Source organism: Dermacentor andersoni, chromosome 6 (assembly GCF_023375885.2).
Source record: "Dermacentor andersoni chromosome 6, qqDerAnde1_hic_scaffold, whole genome shotgun sequence".
Lineage (NCBI taxonomy): Eukaryota > Metazoa > Arthropoda > Arachnida > Ixodida > Ixodidae > Dermacentor > Dermacentor andersoni.
In genome coordinates this window covers 10,224,484-10,245,000 of record NC_092819.1, presented here as the reverse complement: position 1 = coordinate 10,245,000, position 20,517 = coordinate 10,224,484, and the positions used below count along the sequence as shown (strand labels likewise).

Genomic DNA, 20,517 nt, shown 5'->3' with positions numbered 1-20,517 from the left:
AGCCACCCCATGCATGGTCAATCTTCTATGATACCAAGGCAGCCCAACAGAGTGTACTCTCAGCACTACGCCATGGATCACATGAGCAGCTCGTCGCAGAGATAAGAGAAGTCCACCATCGCATAGTTGACGAAGGACACGATATATATAATATATCAGTGGTTGCCTAGTCACTGTGGCATACTTGGCAATGATCGAGCAGACGCAGCTGCCCGATCTGCCCATGACGGCATCAACTGCGTTGCCATTACCCTTTCGAGAACCGACGCGAAGAAAAAACTTACCGCACTTGCGCGTGACCTGACATTAGCTCAGTGGAATTCATACGAGTTCACAAGTGCACGCCTTCATACCCTAGAACCTAATTTACAGCTCCGTATTCCGCCCGACCTTCCACGGAGTAACTGCACCCTTCTAGTCCGTCTATGGCTAAGAGTAGCATTTTCAAATGCGTACTCCTTTCTTATCGGAACGGCCAACAGCCCACTTTGTGACTTCTGCGGGTGCAATGAAACAATCGCGCACCTTCTTTGTGAGTGCCCTCGTTTCAACCCGCAAAGAGCAGTCCTGTCAGCCACCCCAGACCAACTTGAGAAGCGCCCAATGACAGGAAACAACATCCTTGGAAACCGGCCTACGCGAACATCAGTGCGATCCGCTATGAAGGCGCTGCTGCGGTACTTGAAAGACACGGGACTTTTTGACGAATTGTGGCTGTATACTGTTTTACGTAGGATTGTACGTTGACACTGCGTAACACTAGGAACGCCTTTGCAGGCTGCGTGACAGTGCCCACAGAAACAGTTCGTGTGTATCGTGTGTACGTGTGTGTGTACGTGTGTGTGCACGTGTGTGTATACGTGCGTGTGCATGTGCGTGTGCGCGTGCGTGTGCGTGTTGACCTACCTGTCTTTCCTTTGCCTCTCTCTCTCTCTCTCTCCGAAGAAGAGTTGGTCAAAGAACCTAGATATTTGGTGACTAGCAAGCGAGCAAGTCGATTTGACGTGCAGGTAAAAGGGAAGTGCTACTATAGGCAACGAAACTCGTACTTCGGTTTGTGCCAACGCACAACTCTGATGAAAGAATAAATACATTATTGCCATATGGTCGTCTGTGTACCTTTTCTCTTCTAGAGGTGGCAAGCTTCGTGCCCCTCCTGGTGGAAGTTGCCAGCTAGCTCTCTTCTCGGTGATCGTTTTGATGCGTGTAAACTACGTAAATAAACAAATAGGATTTGCAAAAAAAGAAAACCTTGTAGAGGATGATGATGTCAGGGTGAAGTTATCAGAATGCCTGTCTGGCATGATAGAAGAAGTGTATGTCATTTTTGTGACTCAGTGCTGGCGGGCGTGCATTATTTATGGCGGTCCCTTTTTGTTCTGTCGGAATCTCAGACGATGACGAGTGTGCACAGGGGATCCACAACTGCGGTCAGAACTTCGAGTGCCAGAACACGGAGGGTTCGTTTCGCTGCGTGAGGAGCACGTGCCCTGCCGGAAGCCGCCGATTGGACGACGGCAGCTGCCAGGCCACCGACTGTCCGCCGGGACACACGAGCGACAGCTTCGGAAACTGCGCAGGTGTGGGCACAGTTTCTGATGATCGTAATGGTTAAGGCTAACAGAGAGACGGATCTGTCCTCTGCAAGACCACCATCAGTGAGTACTTTTCATGATGTGGCAATCTCATAGTGTGGTTGACTATCCGAAATATAGGCCTGCAAGGACCGTTACTGAACTGTGCGTGCCTGTGTGCCCTATGTCTTTTCTCCTTTATTTTCGTTTTTTAAGCATCAATAGGCGAAAACTACAGACTAGCCTGTTTCTGCGATGTGGGTTATCATGCTCTTTTTGAAATACTGCTTTTCGCGCAAATATTTCGTGGCAATATGAATACTAGCACAGTGTACTGTAAACATAAATAATAGCGAAATATAAGTTTCCATGTAAGTCATTTCACCAACATATTCATCCCCTTCCGCATGTCCTTCGCCACTTCCTGCCGCTTGTTCTGCCGCAGACGTCAACGAATGCGCGCACAACCGCAGCCTGTGTGGCCGCTACCATCGGTGCATCAACACGGTGGGCTCCTACCTATGCGAAAGCCTGCTCAGCTGCACACCAGGATACGAGCCAAATCTGCAAGGAAACCAGTGCCTCGGTACGCAGTAGCGATTTAACCAGTGCCAATAGCCATATTCTTGTATTCCAATCAAGCAGCGCTGGCTGACATGTCAGGTTGCCATTAGCGTAGAGAGTTGCCGTAGGACCAACAAAAACAATAAATTTCCAAGTTTCTCTCTATTTTTTTACAACGCATAGCGTGTTGCAGCGCAGCTACACCTCTCACCCTTTCCTCCCACATCCTCCCTTCCAAAAAAGAGCAACTATTCAGCATGAACGAATTTTAATCTCATAAATGCAGTCGAATTAGTACTTGTATTATTTGGTTTCAAATACGTTCTGCTTTTCCGTTGGGCGCGATGGAACGTTGGCCAAGTTTTTAAGATTTCTACAGACATATACGAGCATTTAAAAAGCTCAAAACGAGGACAAACAATAACAACTATTAGGTATAGGAAAATGATGAGAATGCGATATCTTCACGAGTGAACGCTAAGCAACAAGCAAATAAAGAGTGACAAAAGAAGGAATTCCGCGTTGTGTAAAAAATTGAGAAGTGGAATTCTAGCAAGCCACTTGACTTGTGCATGCTTTATTTTTTTGTGTTAGGCTAATATAGAACCGGAGAACAGTATGAATAGACGCCCGACAGCTTCGCACCACGCGGTGATAAGCTCTGATCTGCTACAGTTAAATCTGCAACCGCACATACAGCTGTTTTCTTGCTCACAGTTTCTACAGTGCGGCACAGTATACTCTGACGTAGCCAGGGGCTGGCTGCAATGATCTATGGACATTTCAAAGCCACAATCAATAATCTAGCAGGCGACTAAAAGAAAATAATGCCGTGTTTCAGAACATTCTAGCTTAGCACTCCGACGTAAGCTAGTCAGGAGCGAGATCACGTGAGTGTACGAGTCACTGTGGCACGTGCGTGTCCCTTTCCGCGAGAGCGCCGTGCGTGCTCAGCCTCTAGCAGACTTGTACACTTTACAGAAGAAACTGATTACAATTACCTCTTTGAAAAATGTAATTAATTACAGTGACTAATTAGCGGCCCCATAAAAGAAATTAAGCAGTTAGTAATAAGTAATCGGTTACTGTTACTTTCCTTCCAGCTTTAATTGTAATTGTGAATCCGTCCTCTGCAACCTTTCACACGTTGTTGATCTTCACTAATGATTTATTTTTCAAAATTTCTTGTGAAGACCTCTGCAGCCGCATTGAAAGCTCGCTCGATGTGCGCACTGGCGAGAAGGGTGGTATTGCAAGAGATGAACACCTCACGCGCAAGACGACTGTGGTTACTGAATGCAGCGATGCTCGGGTCTAGGACTGCAGCGCTTCATGGTTGTTGGAGCTCGAAGAGGGCGCTCCCGCCAGGGCCAAACAGAAGCTAGAGATGATGAAGCCGATTTTCTGGCATGATCGACCGAAGTGGCCATCACTGTCGAGTAGTGCCGGTTCAGCCGGGGGAGGGGCGAGACGATGAGCGCCCACGTGTGGGGCTCTCCGAACATTCGCGAGGCTGTGCGCGGAACAACCGTTCCACTGTAGTGACAGCCAAATTCAAGTGCTGAAAGCTGTGTCGCCTGTTATGGCTTGTCTCGTCAACGAAATAGCTAGTCAAATGTAATTGGTTACAGAAAAGATTGACCGCCCTTCCACTACTGTGAAGAGGGGTGCAAGCGAAGCTCGGGATCCGCGACTGTTCCTTGTCGTAACGCTTAGGCTTCGCGCTTACTTACGGCGAAGTGGGCAGGTCGACGAGAAGCCCTTTCTCGAGCGAGTTCCCGGTGGCGTTCGTCAAACGCCGCCTGTGCTTTCGGCCGAACGCACGACGCGCGGCCCGCTGCCGTTCCTTCAAAGCAGCCTGCTCTTCGGCAGAACGAACCAAGCGCGGCGTCTCCATCTGACTGCCGGGCCTGAATTAGCGAGAAACGGCGGGCGCGAGTGGAGCGAACAAGCGATCACCCTCTTCCCTCCTCCGAAGGGAGGGGACGGTTAGCGTTTTGTTTTCGCAACCTATCGCAACCCGACAATTGGATTGGATTGGAGTGAACTTTATTTATGCCTGCAGTTGGGCGCTCGCGTGCCCCGACGAGGGCCTACGTCATCTACGAAGTTACTCGGCGCGGGTCTCCCGCTCGCTGGGTCCCTGCCTTTCGAGTGCCTCGAAACCTGCTGGACGGCCCAGAGCTGTTCGTCTCGGTCGTAGCTCTTCGCGGCTGCCTCGAGCCGCGGTGGGAGCGTTTTCGATTTTGCATCTTCTGGATTTTTAACGCAGTCCCACAAGATGTGCGTGCAGTCTGCGGTCTCCCTCCGGCAGACTCTGCACTTATCGGTCGGATATGTCTCGGGGTACATGCGATTCATCAGTCTCGAGCTCGGTAGCGATCCGGTCTGGAGCTGTCTCTGTACTACCGCCTCCGCTCGACTTAGCCTCGGGTGCGGGGGTGGGAGAGTCCTGCGAGCCAGGCGGTAGGCCTTCGTTATTTCATTGTAATCCGTCATGCAGTCCTTCGTTCCGAACCACGTCGGACGCTCTGTCGCCGGTGCGCGGTTGGTTAGCTCTCGCGCCGCTGCGTGTGCCGTCTCATTGTGGTTCTCATTGTGTTCCGACGCGTCGCCCGCATGCGCCGGGAACCACTTGAGTCGTACTTTTCGTTCTGGTAGTTTGACCGCTCGCAGTACGCGCTCAGCCTCCCTGCAGATTTGGCCTTCGGCGAGGCTTCGCACCGCCTGTCTCGAGTCGCTCAGCACCGTGTGGCAGTCTGCGTCGGCGATGGCCAGGGCGATGGTTACCTCGTCCGCTTGTTCCGCTCCGGCGCTTCTCACGCTCGCTGCCATCCTCGTGGCGCCGGTTTTTTCGTACAACACCGAAGCCGACACGAGTGAGGTAATACAAGCTTCGCTTGAAAAGTAATTGAATTACAGTGAGCGTTACTTAAGACAAATGTAATCAATTAATTACAAATCTACCTGAAATGTAATTCATTGCAAATAATTAATTAATTAATTAATTAATTAACAAGTAAGTAAGCCGACAATAAATTTTTATTTTCGCGTGGCTTCGGTTTGTTCGTACGGCCACACCGAAGCCGACACGAGTGAGGTAATACAAGCTTCGCTTGAAAAGTAATTGAATTACAGCGAGCGTTACTTAGGACAAATGTAATCAATTACTTACAAGTCTACCTGAAATGTAATTGATTTCAAACGATTAATTACATGTCATTCATTAAGTACAAGTCTGGTCTCTAGCTCCACAGCACGCCTCGTCGCTTTCATTGCAGTGCCACATTGTTTTAAAAAGGATCAAATGTTTCCTTTAGGTGCCATTCTGGTCTGTTCACAGTGCTGTGGTTCGGTGGTTACGGCGTCAGGCTACTGAGAACAAGGTGGCAGGTTTGATTCTCAAATGACGTGATCACATTTCGATGGTCGGGAAAAAGTTGGCAGTTTCGGCCAAGGGCAAAGCATTGGATGCAGCAGCGAGGTGTATAGTAGGGTTGCTGTTCACGAGCTTTTTAAGCGGTGTTCTCGCAATACGCGGAGGCGACATGGCGCGACGCAGCGCGCGAGACAAGTGCTGCGGCACAGCGGGAACGGCGCCCTGTGCAGATACACCAGGCGTGCCAAGACGCTAGCGCGAAGACGGCCGCACTGTTGCCGTCGCCGCACCTCCATGGTGCACGAGACGAGGTCGACAGAACTAATCCGACATACTGTGGCGCAAGCTAAAAAACCCAAGAAAAAAAATTCATGTGTCATTCCACTCTGTGAAGGTGGATTACTAGCGAAGCTCTGCAGTGCATGACATGGAGGTGACACAGAATTTTGAACAAAAGTACGAACATATTTATTGTCTTAATCTGTGGTCATTGTGACGACATAGGTACGCACACACATTTGCGTATCACCTCTGTTATTAAATGGGTCCGTCACCTAAAACAATGAATGGTTCATACACCCTTAAGCAATGGCTCATATCTCCGTACACGTGGCCTCCCCATTACGATTACGGTCGTTATCGAAGCATAGTCTGTCACACACGTTGCAGGTCGAAATGTCGATCAAGGAAGTCTCTTTGCAACGTCGCGTTCGCGCCCTTGAACTCATCCACGTTGAGCCCTTGACGCCGAAGGCGCGTCGCACCATTCTCTGACTCACGGTATGCTTCGCCGGTTGTCGCTAGTCGCTGCCGTCTCGCGGGCACGCTCGTCGGTCGCCGCATTAGCGTACGCACGCTGCCGACGATCACACTCGCGTCGCTGCTCCCTCCGTCACTCTTCATGCGCGCACTGTTCTTCTGCAGTCCTGACGACGCGTGACCTACCCATTGCACTGGCGGAACGAAACGGAGATCAATTACGTCCATCACCTATAGAGCCGTGACGTCAGCTTCACTCGAAAGAGCCATTGGTGATGAGGATAGCTTTTTATACACCGGAGTCAGCTGTGGAAGAAGACGACGACGACGAACGTGCGAGCAGCGATACGAGCGCGTTCGCGCGGTGGCACCGAGGGACGCCAACGAAGACAACGACGCTCGAGCCATTGCTGATGATGATATATTCTGCTCGCAGACGCCACGAAACCCCGGATATGAGCCATATACAGCTTGGCTGTAAAAAGAAGAAAACAGAAAGAGCGCTCTTTCTTTCTTTCTTTCTTTCTTTCTTTCTTTCTTTCTTTCCTTGTGTTATCTTGCGCCGCAGTACATGGTATTAGTGATGCACCAAGTCGCTCAACATGTCACTCTTCTCGACGGAGAGAAAGTCGCCGGCGTTGTCAGTGAAAGTACGATAGACAGAGCCAGCTTGTTTCGCTCAGACCAGTGAGTGGCCCCGTGAGCTATGCACGCAACCGCTCAGCAGGAATGTGTGCGCCCGCAACGCCAGCAGCCAGAACGCCTCACGGCCGAGTCCGATGAGGCGAGCGGGGCGTCCGCTTGCGTTGCAGCCGAATGCTCCTCGGGAGACCACCGAAGCGCGGGCCGTCGATTTCTGAACAGCACGATGGCGCGCCTGTAGTGCGCGCATAATTGCTATCGCGATAAAATGATTCGGTGTCCTCCATTGCGGTGTGTTCATAATGCTAAAATCTTGTCAGGCAATCACATTCCGATGTACTCTGCCCCATTATTGTCTTTTTGTCGATGCGAGCAACGTAGCGAAAGTATGAGCACAAATTTCAGTTATCAGCACAAGAAGTGGAAAAATTGACTGTGAAGCACTTTTTGTTTTTGATTTTTATCTCTCTCTCTACAATGACTGCGCAGACATCGACGAGTGTGCCACCAACACTCATGATTGCCGGATGAACCAGACGTGCAGCAACATGCCCGGCAGCTACGTGTGTGAGTGCCCCATCGGGTTCCGAATGAACTCCTTCCGGGATTGTGAAGGTGAGTGGCACGCAGCTCAGCCGCATCGACGGAGCAGCTGTTGCTGAGCACGAGCTTTTGCAACTTTCTTCTTTAGTGTTAAATACTCGGTATGACGGCCAAGTGTCATCTGAACAGTGCAAACATTACCCCTGAGGATTTTTTTTTAATGGACACTTTGCAAGAAAGCTGCTGCGCATGCGCGAGCGCGCCACTTGCGAGCGCCCCATATGCGGTTGGAAAGCTAGCAGACGGCTCCCCGCCTGGCTGGGCATTCTGGCACGCTCAGGCAAGCTCCCGTGCCCATAGTTTCTGAATGACATGCCAGCGAAGTGCGTCGCGTATGGATGTATGAATTATTACGGCAAGAATAAGGACGGTATTTTTTGGTTTCCGTCCGAGTAGCGGTACCCACTAAAAAGAGCGTCATGGGTGAATGCCGTGAAGCGACTGAATGCGGACTCAGTATGGCAGCTAAACGTGCAGTCAAGGATTTGCAGCGAGCACTTTATAACAGGTATAAGCCATGATTTATGTATGGCCTGTAGTGAGTCCATTGTATCAATATTTGTCCTCCTTCAATTTCAGGCCAGCCTTCAACATTTTCTAGCGACTCAGACTACGTGACAACTATTTTCACGCACACCCGAACTTCCAGACTGGCTGCAGTGCAGCGGCACGGCCGTTTGCTAAAGAGGCATGTGACAGCTCATAAATAACAGCGAAGTAGGATTTCGGTGTGGCATGCGCGCTACGGCATCGGCTAGTGATTTCAGAGCGCGCTCTCGCGCTCGGTGTATACGCTCATAGCTCTCGAGATCTGAACGCGGGCACGCGCTGCTGGCGTCTCGTCGGCTTAAACCTCGCGCACGGCGTCTTCGGCTAGTAGAGCGCGCTCTTGGTGCTCCGTGTACGCTCATGGGGCTCAGCGGACTCGCTCAACACGGCTCGCTCCGCCAGTTGCGTGTGTTAGCGTCTATACAAGCCACTTCAGTTCATCGCTGGGCTTTATTTTAGCTATGTTTTGATACAAAGATGGAACAGTTTGCACAGCGCTAACTGCGGATTGTCCTTGTCAGTGTGCTGCTTCACCGCCAAGGTAGGATGATTAATTACCAACTCACCCAACTTTCCACATTACTGTAATGCTGATGGTTTAGCTTCTACAACACTGCAGGAAGCAATAAGCAAAAGTGAATATACAGACGTCAAATCTGATGGGGCTGCTGTGAGCTGCACGAACGAAACCCACTTGTAAGTCACTGGCGCTCAGATTGAGCATAATGTTTTTCACATAACCCTCTTTTCTAGATGTCCAGCCACAATGGGTCTAACGCACGGTCGCGGTTGTGGAGCGCACATAGCTCCACACCTGGTCGCTGGCAATAGAGCATCGCGAAAAGTCAGAAGTCCATCTCGTTTCCAAAAAAGAAAACGGAATAAAGCCTTCTTCCATCATTTTGACACGACGTAATATGACTAAACAAACAATGCAAGCTGAATTTTATGCGACCAAACTCGGTGACACAGGTAGAAACAAGGCGAAGATTTGGAATATTTTCCACACAAATACTCTCGCACCCAGCGCCCCGAATGCTTCCTCAGGCCTGTGGCAGGGGGCGCTCACTTTTTTGCAAGGTGTCCATTGCTGCATTTTTTTCTGGTCTGATCATTATGACACGGGAAAATAGGTCTTCAATGAAGAGGGTTACACAGCTCATTATTCGCCTTAAAGCTACAGTTGCAACAATCCGTTAAAAATTTAGTCGATGGAGTTGCTAGCAACATTTGCTCTATTAGATAAGATGACTTCCACGGCTGGACATGTTTTTTTTAATGGATTGCGCACAAGAACTAGTTGTCCAGCTCATTTTAACCGTGAGCAAAAACAGAAGGAACCAAATCCGAGACACATAAAGATGAAGGTGGTCGCATCGGCCACTTAACCTCTCTTCACTGAAATCGCATACCTGAATGCAACCAGCGCATTGTCGACGTCTGTGATATGTGTGTTTAGGGACATTGTGCTATGTGCGGTGATAAGCAGTACGTAACCACGAACTGACGCCATAAATTACGCTACGCATGCGCTATTTTTATTTAACTCCGCTCTGCATTACCAGCTGTGCGGATGAAAATATCCCGAACCGCTGAGAAAGAAGAGCTCTTATGAACTTGATGTCCCTGAAAGAGACGCCAAGGTTTCGACTAAGGTCTCGCAGTTTCACCCAACACTGTCCGTCATGAATCGTGCTAGCAGCCTGCGCTCGTAGGCCCCCTTAGGGCAAGAGCTATACTGCTGTTAGCTGATAACGTGATGAATATGATGATGATCTATGGTGTTTACTGGCGCAAGGGCCAGTTATTATGCCAATGATAGATATGGAGGGAAAGGCCATCATATTACTTAATCACTAAATTCAGCAATATTAAGAAGGATGAAGATCTTGACTAGTAAATTAGAAGGGAGTGGCTTCGCTAAACGTTGCAAAAGGAAGTGACTGCTGTTGCTGTAGCTGTTTTCTTGTGATGAGTAGCACGTGCAAGCGAGGAAGTACTCTCAAGCCTTGATGTAAAAGTCAGAAGAAGCCCAGTTAAATGAAAAAAAAACATTAAAATTAATATAATAGAAGAGTTTATTATGTTGCAGAAAGAAAGAAGAAAGAAAATAGTGATAGCAAGCATGGCGGACGTGCCCCTATTTTGACACAAGCTATTTGGACCGACGCACCGATAGCAGAATAGGCATAATTTATTTCTTCGCCGAATAATGTGGTAGTTTCTTCTTTCACCGAGTGCGTTACCGGCCCCGAGCATGGAGAACACGGGCAGAACACATGTGTTATGAAAATCAGTTGGAAAATGCAGTGGTGTCCGCAACAGCAGTCGCCACCTAGCTGTCTGATAGGCGCCACCAGGCATCCTCTTTTGAACCTGTTGAGTGGAGTCGAGCTGGAGCCTAATGTTGTTGCCTTGAGACAGAGGCGATATTTTTCATCCTTGTTTCTTTTCTTCGACTGGCAATCCAATTAGTGATACAATCTATTCGAAGCACGCACCAGCGCGCAATTCATGATAAATATTCTTGCTGCGCCGAATATTGTGAAAATTCATCGTGACGCTTTGTTTCGCTCATTGTTTACAGGCTGCAGCCAAAAAGCTCTCAGCTTATTTATATTAGCGAACTCATCCTTGTCCCTCTTTCCGAAATAGGTCTTAGGCCATCGTGATAAGTAAACATTATTCAGTTAAATTTTTGGGAGGCCAACCCGGATCACCTCTTTGGCGATCGCGCCGAGCACGCTGAAAGCAACACTTGAGCTCTAACTGTGGCCGCCGACGAGCACTTGTTCTCGCAAAGGCTGGACCCGTTTACTTCTGCGCGCAGACATTGACGAGTGCACGCGATTTGCGGGCCGAGTCTGCTCCGTCAACTCCGAGTGCATCAACACGCCGGGTTCCTACACGTGCCACTGCAAACCAGGATTCAAGAGGGGCTACGATGAACGCACTTGCATTGGTAAGACAACTTTCCTGAACCTGCTATTTCTCAGTAGCATGTTCAAAATTGAGAAGGGTTGACGGGAAGAACTACGCTAGCGGGGCGACGCGAGAATTAAAAATATTGTTCGTCCGGTGTACTAAAATTATGCTTACTTAATTGTGCTACGAACGTTGTCCATGTCTGCTGACTTATTGACGCTCCGAGGATACACCGTGGTCTGAGACCAGAGATGCAGAGGAACGGAAGGCGATCGTTCACATGCTACTCCCGGTGATTGAAATCTCCAAAAGAAATAAGCACAGTTTCGGAATCTCTATACTATCGCTTTGCCTATTGCCCCCACTGAAATGCGGGCACCTAAACATTGAGTCGAGCCAGAGACCTTGCGCGCTACTGATCAGTGGTGCAAAGTTATTCGGCCATGTACTGCCCGCCCCTGTTATTATATGTGGTCCCCATTAGAGATGCCGCGCTAGGTCACGGCGTGACATAAGCTGGAATATGTCCTGCGCCAAGAGCCGTTTCCAAAGCACGGTTGACAGCACGTATTCTATATTCCACTATGGTTTAGATGTCAACGAATGCGAAGAGGAAACGCACGCGTGCCACCATTCATGTATCAACACGTGGGGCTCGTACCAGTGCATCTGCAAGAAAGGATTCCGCCTCGCCGAGGACCAGAAGACGTGCGTGGGTAAGAGGTGTTGGTGACTTCTACTTACGCATGCACGTGCAAATAACATGTGGACAAGCCTGTCGCAGTTCAGAAAAGCGGTAGACTTTCTCGCGATATTGTTTCCGAATACGAACGTCCTCCCTTATAAACCGGCTCGCGATTATCGATGAAAACATTTAGGGAAGGGCACACATAGGCACGTCACGCATCTGCGAGTGTATAAATTCATCCTGAGGCGGCGTGACAATAATTGTTATCTGGATCTCTAAAACCTGCATGAAGCTTTCACAACAGCTATAGACTGAAAATGTGGTTTTCTGAAGGCAGAGCGTTGTCGTAAAGGCGCTGTTTTCGTGAGAGAACAACGATCAAATGCAGTTCCATAAGTGTGCCAAGTGAGACCCCAAAATCACACTGACGTTTCACTTCGTGAACGCGGGTTGCGCGCAACCGTGTGGCTGCTGTTCCCGAGTTTCTAAGATATGCCGTCTTGCCTGACACACCCGGATGGTCGCAAGATGCCTAGCATGTTCTTCGGCAGTCTTCTGGATGCGTCTAGCCTCGGCCTCTTGCCGGTCGTGTTCAGCTCGTGCCCGGTGCTTGCCGACGACTTCGGGGTCGGTCGACTCGCGCTCGTCGGCATGCCGCCGCTTGCGTCGCTGCTCTGTCCTCGCTCTCCGCTCGGCCTTTCGATCGCCAGAAGAACCCGGTACTCCCATGCGCACACAGAATCAGTAGCAACTTCCATAGGAGGTGAACCCAGCGCGCCTGCCCTCCGCCTCCGCGCCGCGCCGCTCCGTACCTTCCCCGGCGCACGCTTTTCCTCTCCACCTACAGGCACCCTCCTCCTCCCACGATCGCTTTCCTCTCCCAACTCGGCGGCCTCTGACTTAATCTCACCGATTTCACAGACGGTGCATGTGAGCTTGCGCGTAAATGTATAAGCAGAGTTCGTGCAAAACGCGAATAGTAACCTTCATCATGTGCTGCTCCTTGGTCTGCAGACGTGGACGAGTGCGAAATGTGGAAAGGTCGGGGCAGCCTCTGTATCGGCACATGCATCAATGAGCCAGGATCCTACTCGTGCACGTGTCCTGAAGGCTATGTGCTCAACAATGACAAGAGGACTTGCCAAGGTACTTAACGAGTGCTCATGCAATTTTATGCGTATTTGCCCATTTTGGCTCTACGTGTTATCACTTCTTTTCATTAGTGAGGTTTTGACGTAAAGGTGTGCGCGGGCGAAGTCGACGGTGAAGTATTTGTCCCCTTAGTTGTAGGCATAAAAGCATCGCGTAATCACCGAACAATACGCGGCTCCCGCTTCCGTTCTGTTTATGAGCTCTGCTACTAGTTATAAACTTATCATAAGGAGCCAACAACTAAAGACACCTAGGACAATCTAGTGGAAATTACTTGTACTTGCTAACTGAATTGAAAAATGATAAGTTAATGGAAATGTAAGTGCGTGAAAAAACAACTGGCCGCAGGTGGAATACGAAACCACGTCCTCGCATTACGCGTACGATGCCCTTACGAATTGAGGTACCGCGGCGCCGTTTTCCCATTCACTTTATGGGGTATTCATGTTTTTTACTACTAGAACTAACCCTACGAGTATTAGCCAGCGCCACCACTCGCAAACCTTGGCGACGGATGTGGAAGATCCTTTCTACCGCAAGCGTCACGGGTACGTGATCCATTTGGGCGACGGCAACTGGTCAATAATCCCACACATGCTATCTGAAGGTATCAATGTTGCTGGATTCGAGACACCGGTTCGAGACGCTCGCTACCCACACATGCTACCTGAAGGCATCAATCTTGTCGGATTCGATAACCGAATCCGGCAACATTGATGCCTTCAGATAGCATGTGTGGGATTATTGACCAGTTGCCGTCGCCCAAATGGATCACGTACCCGTGACGCTTGCGGTAGAAAGGATCTTCCACATCCGCCGCCAAGGTTTGTGAGTGGTGATGCTGGCTAACACTTCAAGGGTTAGTTTTAGTCGTAAAAAAGATTAATACGCCAGAAAGTGGATGGGAAGCGGCGCCGCGTAGGTAATTTGCTAAGAGCATTGCACGCGTAATGCGAAGACCTGGGTTCGTATTCCACCTGCAACCAGTTGTTTTTTTCATACACTTACAATTGCATTAATTTATCATTTATTTAATTCAATTAGTAAGTACAATCGATTTCCCCTATGTTGTCCTTGGTGTCTTTGGTTGTTGGCTTCTTATGATATGATCAATAGAAATCGAGCCCTTCGGTTCCCTTTCTTCTCGTTAGTTATGAACTTGTAAGTTACTGGGCGCTATGCCTTTCTGTACGTTCTGATATATGACACATGGTTCTTTCCGCATTGTTGTTCGAACTATTAGTCACTGCAAAAATCACACAGCCTCAATATATTGTTAACCACGTTTAACGCTATATGAAACTCAGCTCTAGCATTCACTGTTTCAGTTTCCCGGGAACCTCCTGAAATTTCCGAGACGACCTGATAAACCTTTGAAAAACTTGTAATTGGGTACACAAGTTATATTTTTATTTAGCCGACAGGCGCGTACCTCTCCAAGTAACTCAGCCGCGCCAATGTTCTGTTCTGTCGAATGCTGCCGCAAGTCCACCCGCCGGCTGCGCCGACAGCGTCTTGAAGTGCGAATGCGGCAGCTCCAGTCTGCTGAGGTGTGGGGCATCTTGGAAAGTCCACAAGCACTTCAGCATACGCTAAAGGGGATAAAGGCGAAAGCCCGCGCTCTCACGAGAAATTCATTACATTGCTTGACATTTTCATTCGAATACGTTCCTACTTCTTGTTACTCGTTTTCTCCCACCAAAGGTGGTGCGTTCAAGTGCCTTGAATAACTCTACCTTAATAAACTGTGCCCTAAAAAACTGACAGTCACTTTATCATGGACTAAAGAGGATGAAGGGGAAAGCCTGCACGCTCACGAGACATTCATTAAAGTACTTGACATTGTCATTCGAATGCGTTATTACTTCCTATTGCTTCTTTTCTCCCACCAAAGGTCATGGAAATGTAAGGAGCGACTTAATTGACTATGTCTTATTTACTGTACCTTAATTAACTTCGTCTTAAGTAAGACCAAAGGTAGCGGGCTCGACTCCCACCAATGGTCGTGGTTTCAACTACCAGTGGCGGCCCCATCAATTTTGGTGCCTTTGAACTTTGGTCGTACCAAATGTCATGGGATCGACTCCCACCAAAGCTAGTTGGTTCGAGTCCCTTAATTAACTTTGTCTTAATTACCACCAAAGATTATTGGTTCAAGGGTCTTAATTAACGATATGTTAATTAACTGCGTTTTAACGGCGCCTTAAAACCACCAACGGTCGCGTGTTCGACTACCACCAATGGTCGTGGGTACGACCATCAATGGTGACGCTACCAATTTTAGTGCCATTGAATTTTGGTCCACCAAAGGTCGAGGTTCGACTCCCACCAGAGCTCGTTGGTTCGAGGGCTTTATTAAAGTTTGATTTAATTAACACCAAAGGTCGTGGGTTCAACTCCCACCAATGGTCGGGGGTTCGACTCCCACAATAGGTCGTGGGTTCGAGTATCTTAATTTGCTGTGCCATAAATTCGCCTTTATTAACAGCAACGGTCGTGGGCTCGACTCCCACGAATGGTCGTGTGTTCGAGCATCAATAGTGGCACCACATATTTTGGCGCCATTCAATTTTGGTCCCATCAAAAGTCGAAGGTTCGACACCCACTAAAGCTCGTTGGTTCGAGCACCTTAATTATCGTTGCTTTAATTAACAACACAGGTCGTGCTGACGCTTCTTTTTCGCCTCGGATTTACGCTTTCTTATGGAGAAATTGATGGCCTAATTCACCCTAATTAATACCAAAGGTCGTGGGCTCGACTCACACCAAAGGTGAAGGGTTAGACTCCAACGAAATGTCGTGGGTATTAATGTAAATGTAGTGTCGCGCGCAATCTTTCGAAGCAGCGTCGCTGCCTTCGCATGTAGGCAGAGGAATCGATGAATTGTCATACGTATAACCGCGTTTCTCGTGGCCGTAACGTCACTAAAGGGAATGTGAGCGTCTTTTAATTATTTTTGTGAAATGTGGTTTACCGTGTTACTGTCATTGTAATCCATGATCTTGAGTGCTGCCTCAATAAACCAGACAACAATGAAAGAGACAAGTGTCTTTTGCATTGTCTTTTGCAATATTACGTCTAAGGGAATAAAACAAACTGGCATGCTGATTCGTGCTGTTACGGTGTGGTTACCGTCCTAAATCTGTGCAGACATCGACGAATGCGAGCGTGGCGATATCTGTCGGGGTGAGAACGAGGTGTGCCTGAACACCCGCGGCGGCTACCGATGCAACAAGCTGGACTGTCCACCCGGATACTTGAGGGACGCCGACCATAAAACGTAGGACCCGTTCGACCTTATCACACGCAAGTACGCAATCCCCCACAGACAAAGCGGAACCCGAACGAAGTGTCGCTCATACCGGTCACTCAAAGAGTCGCTATGGGGCATATAAGAGTTCAATACTTTTCGAAAGCCTCAGCCCTGAACCAACGTTTGGACAAAGGCTTTGTCGTAGCATTGGCTTTGGGCTGAGGGTTCCCCTGTTCGACCTCTGTTGGTCACTTCAAAATTTCATCTTCCTGTGACCCATATGCATTCTATGGGCCGCTGAGTTCATTGCTAAACCTGCTCCTGTAAGCACGGGAATATCCTATGCATACGGTTTCATGCAATAATTACCAGAGGGAACTTCTGCCATTTCATATTTATTGTCGCTCCAAAGTAATCTATGTTTTATTGTTGCTGCATACGACTTCCCTTTGATTTTCAGATTAACTTGTTGGGTGCTTGAATAAATCTCTTCATTGTTTACGTAAGTCTTTTCTTTGTTTATCTGGCTGAACGATTGCAGTGCCAGAGTTCCCTCTAGTAAGTATTGTAAGAAACTCTATGCTCCTAAGGTCAATTAGCAAAACTCATTGCTGCATTTCAATTGCTCGTTCCGTACTGCTTAATATTGCGCGGCGCTGACGTGAAAGAAAATTTATTTCTCCGGTTTTACGTGTGAGAACCACGATTTGATCATGAGCTACATGGTATTGGCGGACTCCGTATTCATTTTGACCACCTGTTTTTTTTTCAACGTGCACACAACGCATGGTACACGGGCACTTTTGCATTTCGCTCACATCTAAATGCGGACGCCACGGCCGGGATTTGATCCCAGCATCTCATGCTTATCAGCGCAATGTGAGAGCCGCTAAGCCGCCACGGTGGGTGGTGCTGACGTCGTCTAATGCTAATACAAAGGCAAACGTGATGAGGACAAGACGAGCTCAAACAGGGCAGTTACAGTAACTTCGGTGCTATATGGAATCGCAATGCAAGCCATAAAATTATAACTGTCGAAATGGGCAGGAACAAATGATGTACTTGGAATGAATGTGTACAGACGAATGTGTTCGCACGAGGCAGACGCTTAGACGATAATATTTTTGCATTAACTCAGTGCATAGAGATTTAAGTAGCTCAGAATAGACCTTTATGGACATCATTTCTGGATATTAAGGGAGCCTATGACAACGTAGACGGGAAGTTGTTATAAGATATTCCAAGAACGGAGGCATAGATAACGATGTCGTGGAGCTGGTAAGGGATATATGTAGAGACAACCGAGTAAAAATTATGTGGGAAGGTTCAACTTGTAATGAAGTGGTTGAAATTCGCTAAGAAATGAAGCAAACATGCCCTCTGTGTTCACAGTTCACACTTTATGTTAAGGGCATAGAAAGACAACTGGAAAACAGTCAATTAGGACTTACTACACACACGTGTAATGGACAAATGGTGCAACAGAAGGTCCCCGCACTGATGTATGCGGACGACATAGTGCTACTAGCGGACAATGTAATATATTTACAGACACTGGTCAATATGTCTAGTAACGCAACGACAAATCTAGGCCTTAAATTGCATCATCATCATCGTCATCATCATCGCAATCATCATCATCATCAGCCTGTTTTATGTCCACTGCAGGACGAAGGTCTCTCCCTGCGATCTGTAATTACACCTGTCCTGCGCCAACCGATTCCAACTAGCGCCCGCGAATTTCCTAATTTCATCGCTCCACCTAGTCTTCTGCCGTCCTCAACTGCGTTTCCCTTCTCTTGGTACCCATTTGTAACCCTAATGGTCCAATGGTTATCTAACCGGCGCATTACATGACCTGTCCAGCTCCATTTTTTTTCTCTTGATGTCCATTAGAATGTCATATATACCCATTTGTTCTCTGATCCAAACCGCTATCTTTCTGTCTCTTGACGTTATGCCTAGCAATCTTCGTTCCATCGCTCTTTGCGCGGTCCTTGTTGTCAAGCTTCTTTGTCAGTTTCCAAGTCTCTGCCCCATATGTCAGCACTGGTAAAACGCACTGATTGTACACCTTCTTTTTCAATGATAATGGTAAGCTTCTAGTCAGGAGCTGACAATGGCTGCCGTATGCGACCCAAGCCACTTTTATTCTTCTATGAACTTTCTTCTCATGATCATGGTTCCCTGTGATTAATTGACCTAGGTAAGCGTACTCCTTCACAGACTCTAGAGGCTGACTGGTGATCCTGAACTCTTGTCTCTTTGCCCGGCTATTCATCATCATCTTTGTTTTCTACATAATAAATCTTCAACCCCACTCTTACTCTTTCTCAGTTAAGGCCCTCAATCATTTGTTGTAACTCGTCTGCAGTGTTGCTGAATAGAACAATGTCATCGGCAAACCGAAGGTTGCTGAGATATTTGCCGTTGATCCTTCCTCCTAAGCCTCCCCAGTTTAATAGCTTGAAAACTCCTTCCAAGCATGCAGTGAATAAGCATTGGAGAGATTGTGTCTCCTTGTCTGACCCCTTCTTTATTGGTATCTTTGTACTTTTCTTGTGTAGAACTAAGGTAGCTGTGGAATCTCTGTAGATATTTGCCAAAATAGTTACGTGAGCAGCCTGTACTCCTTAATTACGTAATGCCTCTATGTCTGCTGGTATCTCTACTGAATCACATGCTTTTTCGTAATCTATGAAAGCCGCATAGAGAGGCTTATTTGCACTGTGCGAATTTCTCGATAATCTGATTAATGATATGGATGTGATTCATTGTAGAGTATCCCTTCCTGAAGCCAGCCTGTTCCCTTGGTTGAATAAAGTCCAGTGTTGCCCTTATTCTACTGGAGATTATTTTGGTAAGTATTTTATATAACACTGGGAGAAAGCTAATGGGCCTACCATTTTTCAATTATTTAACGTCTCCCTTTTTGTGGAGTGGTATATTTGCATTCTTCCAGTTTTCTGAGATATTTGCAGCCGATAGACACTTCATATAAAGAGCCGCCAGTTTTAGAAGCATTATGTCTCCTCCATCTTTGATTAAATCGACTGTTATTCCATCTTCTCTTGTCGCTCTTCCTCGTTTCGTGTCTTGCAAGGCCCTTCTGACATCATCGCTAGTTATAGGTGTTTCTGTATCCTGTTCATTACTATTTCTAATGGAGGTATCCTGACTCCTCTGGGTATTGTACAAGTCAGTATAGAATTCTTCCGCCTCTTTTACTGTATCTTTGAGGTTGCTGATGATATTACCCTACTTATGTTTCAGTGCATATGTCTTGGTTCGTCCTATGCCAAGTTTCCTTCTCACTGATTTCAGGCTGCGTCCATTTCTTACGGCTTCTTCAGTCTTTCTCACGTTATGGTTTCGGATATCACTTATTTTCGCCTTGTTGATCAGTTCTGACAGTTGCGCGAATTCTATCTTATCTCTTGAGTTGGACACTTTCATTCTTTGTCCTTTCTTTATTAGGTCTTTTTTTACTTGGGAGAGCTTGCCTATTTAAATTTGGCACAGAGAAATCGAGTAAGAGACGAGTAACTATGTGGTCTCGATTCAACTGCAAGTCATACCCATAGTCAAGAAATATGGATACCTCGGCGTATACATAAACAAAGGAAATACTTACTCAAGCATTCACCAAGATAACCTGAACATAAAATGGAAGAGCACTTTGGGGCCGAAATAAATGTGAAGTGGTGCGTGGGATCTAGATAGGAGTCATGGTGCAAGCGCTAACGTTCTAAAATGCCACTTTGTGCCTAAATTTGATTTATTTTCGGGTTGAAAGTTAACCAAGGATCGAATGGGCTTGGGAGTCCACGCCAAAGCTACAAATGAGGCAGTGCAAGGAACATGGGTTGGGCCTCGCTTGAAGTCGGGGAAGCGCAGTTCAAAATTAGTTTTGAAGAAAGACTTCGGAACATGGATCAAAAGAAATGGGCGGCTAAAATGCACAAGTATCTGTACCTGAAAAGCCTGTACAGAGAATGGAGGAAGAGGTCAAGAAAGTTGGCAAAGTAATTGACAGAAAGTTGATAGAGTAAATGAAATTTAAGACAGGCAACCAGGAGAAATCATAAAGAAAGTGAGAGAAATAGAGACAGTGAATTGGATGCAAAGAACGGAAACGAAAGGCCATGGAGATTTAGAAGAATCACAAAAAAGAAATTAGAAAGGAACATGTGTACGATAACACGAAGCCTTGCTATTCGAGGCTCGAGCTGGTTGTTGCCTCAGGACAAAAACATACCGCTGCAAATATTCGCAATTAGATGAAGCATGTGTGTGCTGCAGCAAAAATCTGGAGACCACTGAGCACACCCTAATGGAATGCGAAGGGGTTCACCCAGCGAGACCTATAGACAACGTACACATGTCAGAAGCGCTTGGATTTAAAGTGAACGCAAGCATCAACCACTC

General features: G+C 47.6%; 1 protein-coding gene across 9 annotated transcripts in view; it reads left to right on the top strand.

Annotated features, from left to right (window-relative positions):
• Positions 1 to 20,517, top strand: part of LOC126521662 (uncharacterized) — a 97,327-nt gene that overhangs the window by 67,698 nt on the left and 9,112 nt on the right. For all 9 annotated transcript variants that reach the window (XM_050170381.3, XM_055065812.2, XM_050170379.3 and 6 more), the window contains 7 exons: positions 1,395 to 1,580; positions 2,020 to 2,160; positions 7,408 to 7,533; positions 10,901 to 11,032; positions 11,589 to 11,711; positions 12,698 to 12,829; positions 15,987 to 16,116. In XM_050170381.3, coding sequence (XP_050026338.1) covers positions 1,395 to 1,580; positions 2,020 to 2,160; positions 7,408 to 7,533; positions 10,901 to 11,032; positions 11,589 to 11,711; positions 12,698 to 12,829; positions 15,987 to 16,116 — 970 coding nt within the window. The remainder of the gene's footprint in view (positions 1 to 1,394; positions 1,581 to 2,019; positions 2,161 to 7,407; positions 7,534 to 10,900; positions 11,033 to 11,588; positions 11,712 to 12,697; positions 12,830 to 15,986; positions 16,117 to 20,517) is intronic.